This window comes from Rhinolophus sinicus, linkage group LG02 (assembly GCF_036562045.2).
Source record: "Rhinolophus sinicus isolate RSC01 linkage group LG02, ASM3656204v1, whole genome shotgun sequence".
Lineage (NCBI taxonomy): Eukaryota > Metazoa > Chordata > Mammalia > Chiroptera > Rhinolophidae > Rhinolophus > Rhinolophus sinicus.
Window position 1 is genome coordinate 126,719,105 of NC_133752.1, and position 4,994 is coordinate 126,724,098.

The window sequence follows — 4,994 nt, forward strand, 5'->3', positions numbered from 1 at the left end:
CAGAACTAAGATAAAGGAAAATTTTTATTTAGCAGGCTCCCTGGAAATATGATTAAACTGGAAATATGGTATTTTCATTTGTGACATCAACAGGACCTAAACTGAGTCCATGAGATGGTAAATATTCAGATTTATCCTCAAAGCCAACTTTTGTTTTGTTTTGTTTTGGTATTTTTAGCACTATCTTAAAGATTTCATGTCAATGACTACTAATTCCATTAGAGGTATTCTTTCAAAAAAATCATGAACCAAAATATTTCTCCATTTAAACAATTTTATTTATGGTGGAATTTCCAAAATGTCTTATATCTTGAAATTATCCACAAAGTACTATTTTGTGCTTACATTAAAGAGATGTATTTCTTATAAGAAAAGATCAATATATATACCATTAGGCAGTATTGTTATAGTTCTATTTAATTCAATATAATCAAAGGGTTAAAAAGAAAAACAAAAGTTAAATATATTTAAAGTTTCCTGTAACTGGTTTCCAGCTGTTCTAATGTTTTGAAGAAAAAATATAGATCTAAACACCAGAGATAATATTTTGATAAGTGATATTTATAAAAAAAAAAAAGTATAAGTTAAGCATTGTAACCAGCTACCTTCAATGAATTGCCCCCTATCAGAAATAGTATTAGAACTATGTATCTAAAGCAAAGAAGAAGGAAAAGAAGGAGGAAGGAGGGAAAAGGAGAGGAAGAGAAGAGAAATAAAGTATTAATTGCAATGGTTAAGTTTTTAGTTAAATACACTTTCTTATAAAGTGGCAAGGTAGTATGTACAAATTTACAACTGAAAGGAAATCTATATACAGGTTGTCTTGCTTTTGGACTCCTTGGGCCTCCTTCCTCCTGTGTAATAGGTCCTCCTGGCAGAATTGATTGAGACTAGATGTTTAGTTCATAGCACATGATAGATGAGCCTGGAACTAGAGGCCCCTGGAGTTGTAGGCTGTGAATCAGTGTTGGCAACTGGGGAGAGAGAAGCCGAGTCCTGGAGAGGCAATCCAGGTTGCTCTGAGTTGGTGATCCGATCCACTATGCTGGATAAGCAATCGAGGCTGGATAAGGAGCTTTTATCTGTGGCATATACTAAGGATACAAAGAGAAAAACCATCAAAAAAAAAAAAAAATCACCAAATATACAGACTTGCTTATGTTGCCCCTTAAACTGTAGGTCAGCACCTTTGACACCAAGAGGTCAGGTGGTCACAGAAAGCCTGATGTAAAAATCTTCAACAAATATCTAGCAATTAATGGGGTGAATGTAGGATGCAGAAAAGCCCTCTAGTAATATTTCAAGAGAACATGCACATATACATGTATTCATTAGGTGCATTTTGCGTGTATTTTGCGCTGCCATGATCACCCCATAAGAACCTTCACTTCTATTCCCTTTCCCAGTACTGCCAGGAAGGGCAGGCTCTGCTTTAACAGGCTGAATTGTGAAGCTGAACTGGTCTTTCAACTCTTCTGAAGTCATCGGTTCTTACCATTTGATATATCAGGACAGTAGATGCTGTCAAAACTGCTGCTCTTTCTGGACCAGACAGGGCTGTTACATTCAGGCTACAGTACAAGACACAAAAGAAGTTTGTTTTCAAGTCTTGGCAAAAGATTCTCTGACCTAGAGAGAGGCAGTGCTTGCCCACTAGCTCCGTAAACTGACCCCTGTCAATCACCTTCATTGCCTTGATTTAGGAAGAGTTAGCCCTCACCAAGTTGCAAGGGCACTGAGGTCAATCTCTGTGCTTGGGGAAGAGGAGTGCAGCGGCAAAGGGAAGAGGGGGGTGGAATTCAGCAGCAATGTGCACTGGGTTAACCATGCAAAATGGATTGGAGTAGAAGGAAGCCACACTAATTCAGGGAGAGAACACTTTCCCAGGGCAAAAACACATTAAAACCTGGCAGCGTTGGAGCAAACGCTCTCTGTAATGAATGCATCACCATCTCCATCCAGCCAGGCCTCAGCAAAGCAGGGACTGGAGCCACGAGGGTATTTCTTTACATTTCTTCATTAAGAAACAAACTGTAGGGCAGTGGGAATTTCAGAGTTGCCTCTAGATGTTAGTGAATGGAAGGGTCCACTGATCATATATTTTGGAAATAAACTGAGCGAGGAAGAAAACATGTGATTGATCATTTACAGCCACTTATCTCACATGACACCTCTCTCCTACAATGTACACCTAGAACCTGATAGGAAGTCAAACTAAAATACTGTTCAACAGCTATCTGTTTCCCAGCATCTTTTGATATGTGGCACCTCTCTTCCCTTACAGGAACTGTCTGCCCACCCTCAACTATCCACCAAATAACCTTTGAGTATTTGCTTGCCACACCTGGTTTAAATGCGATGTATGGATTTTGGGCAAAGATTGGAGTGACGAAGTAGGTACCAGAGCTCTCTTACCATGCCATCTGAGCAGTTGGAGGTGGGGCTGGTGGGCTCGGAGCAGCTCTGTCCCGGCAGGCTGTAGTAGTTCTCCACCTGCTCCCTTAGCAGCTCCTGCAGGCTCTCGATGTAGCGGATGGCATTCCTGAGGATCTCCACCTTGGGCAACCTCTGGTTGGGGTTGGTCGTGGTGCACCTCTTGAGTGTCTCAAAAGCCTGATTGACCTTCTTCAGGCGTCTGCGCTCACGCATGGTGGCCGCCTTCCGCCTATCCATGGTAGTGGACTTTCTCTTGCATGCTTTGCAGGCCCACATGAGGCAGTGGCCAGCCTGGTGGTGGCCCGTAGGTGCCCGCACGTGCTCATCCTCGTCTGAGCCTTGCAGCTCTGCTTTGTGCGCCCCGAAGGCAGCCACTCGTGGCTCAAACTCATCCCCGAATTCGCCCTCGGGGGACGGGATACAGGAGCCGTCATAGAAATACTCAGAAGGCGAGAACTGGCAGCTATCCATCATGTCCATCCTCTATGGTGAGGCCGGCAAGGCACCTGGACAGCAGTGAGAGAGAGGAGGGAGAAACTTGAGCCCGAGCGGCTGCTGGACAGCCAACCTCGGGCGAAGCTCCCTGGTTGGTTTCTCCGGTAATTAACAAGGGCAGACGCCTGGCGGCCTGGGTCTGCAGTGCTGGGGTTAGGGCTCTTTATATATTCTTGGGGGAGGGAGGCCGGCCCCAGTGGCCAGACACTATTAGCATATCCCACCGCCACCCGCGCTGGGACTGCCTGGGCAAACCTCCGTCTTTCCTCTAGAGACAATTTGCTGTTTACTGCTCTTTTTGACACTAATGGTTTTACTGCATTTCTGCGGGGGAGGGGTATGGCTCCCCCACCTGCTCACTTGCTCTCTCTAGATTCACTTAGAGTGTCACAGACAAAAGGAAGGAAGTCTAACTTTTTGCAATTATTCCCACATTTCAAAACAATAGATAAAACTCCCTACTCTCAGCTGACACCAAAAGTCTACCTGCCTTCCCATTTAGAGATATGGGTAAATCACTTTATTTTTAGGTGTTTGTTTCTCTTTTTCACAGACTTTAGTGATCTCAGGATTCTTTTTTTGTCAGTGGACCGGAATAACGGTTGCTAAAACCTTGAAGTGACACTTTCAATCATGGAGTGAAATCTAGATTTATTTTAAAAATATATATTTTGTTCAGATCAGATTGTCATTTTATGAGCTCTATGTTATTGGGAGTAGGTGGGGAGCTCACTGCTCTGAGTTCTCTCTACCTGTCTGTGCCTCTAAAAGGAGGTGGGCTCAGTCAGGGTTCAGGTGACAGGGAAAGTCCTTCCTTCCTTTTCACCTTCTGCACACGTTTATTGAGTGCCTTCTCCTTTGTACCAGACCTTCGCTAGACCCTGGGCTGGCTGAAGATACACATCGCGGCGTCTCTATGATCTGTATGAGAAGAAACCCAGTTTTACACCGCGAACTCCCTTTCCAGGGGCGCGTCTCCTTTCTCGCTCTCTGTCTGCTCCGCCCTACCGTTTCAACAGACTAAACAGCCAAGCTGGGCTTTGGGGTCGCTGATTTTCTGCTTTCGGGCAAACTCGCACCGTTACAGATGCATCCCAGCTGCCGGCACAGCAATCCTTCTCGGCTCGTGTAAAATTTCCAACTCCTCAAACCCTGAGTAACTTCACACACTCCCGCGACAAAAGCTTTCCAGAAAAGCAATCGTAGCAGGGTCTTTGAAACTTTTGTGGGTAAAAGGCGAGAGGGGTGAGCTGTCATTTAAGTAAGAATGAATCTATTAATAAGCTTTTGCCAATCGTCCTCCTGCCTTAACCTACTTTCAGATCACTGGGGGTAGGGGGTGCAGTTTATCTCTAGGAAAAACAATTACTTAAGGTTTACACAAATAGACTTAAGTAGTCTGGGGGTTTGGACCCATTAAAACATGAGGGAATGTTCACATCTCAATCTGTGGTCATCCAATACAGTAAGTGTGTGGCTCCAAAGTTCTTTGTGGGATAGGGGCACTTTCCTTTCTACTACTTTTCCGTAAAATTATTTTCCTGAAACAACACTGGCTGGCTGATTTCAAGTCCACAGGGGCCAGATAAATGTTAACTTTTTCAGGATGAGATTCTCTCCCCAAAGTGAAGGCCCTGAAAACCAGGGGTAGGAGAGTGACAGTCACTAAGGTTTGCTACAGAGTTGCAGTCCCCTCTCCCATGTTGCATCATCCCTAAGGCAAAGACACCACGACCACCACGCTTGGAAAAATCAGGCTCCCTTTCACACCAACGGGCTGCTTTATTGTCTGGCCAGTGGGAAATCCATCTGCACCTTATTTAGGACTATTAACAGGTGAATGCCTTTGAAATGAATACAACACCCAGGGCTACCCCAGATAAAAGAGTCAAGTTCCTAAAGGACCCAGGCCGAATGGAAGGCTGCATCCATGGATGGAAACACTCGAATTCATGCACATTGCTGCTTCTGAAATACAATAGTGGGGACATCTCATCCAGGAATTCTCAACCACGTCCCACAACTTCTGGCCAGCAGCAGCACTACCACTTTCTTTGGCTATG

The 4,994-nt window shown here is 44.5% G+C and overlaps 1 protein-coding gene across 1 annotated transcript; it reads right to left on the reverse strand.

Annotated features, from left to right (window-relative positions):
* Positions 1–346: 346 nt before the first annotated feature.
* Positions 347–3,051, reverse strand: MYF5 (myogenic factor 5). The gene is made up of 3 exons (XM_019751262.2): positions 2,416–3,051; positions 1,496–1,571; positions 347–1,094 (listed from the first exon to the last, which is right to left on the reverse strand). Exons 1-3 carry the CDS (start codon positions 2,914–2,916, stop codon positions 904–906), a joined length of 768 nt encoding a protein of 255 aa, XP_019606821.2. The 5' UTR covers positions 2,917–3,051; the 3' UTR covers positions 347–903.
* Positions 3,052–4,994: the final 1,943 nt, after the last annotated feature.

What these genes read in the sequence shown, in the direction of transcription:
- MYF5 (XM_019751262.2), bottom strand. Translation starts at nt 2,916, where the DNA reads ATGGACATGATGGATAGCTGCCAGTTCTCGCCTTCTGAGTATTTCTAT. An exon ending in CCAACTGCTCAGATGGCATG is followed by an intron (nt 1,572 to 2,415) that starts GTAAGAGAGCTC and finishes CTTGTACTGTAG; the next exon opens with CCTGAATGTAACAGCCCTGT. An exon ending in CTGTCCTGATATATCAAATG is followed by an intron (nt 1,095 to 1,495) that starts GTAAGAACCGAT and finishes TTGTATCCTTAG; the next exon opens with TATATGCCACAGATAAAAGC.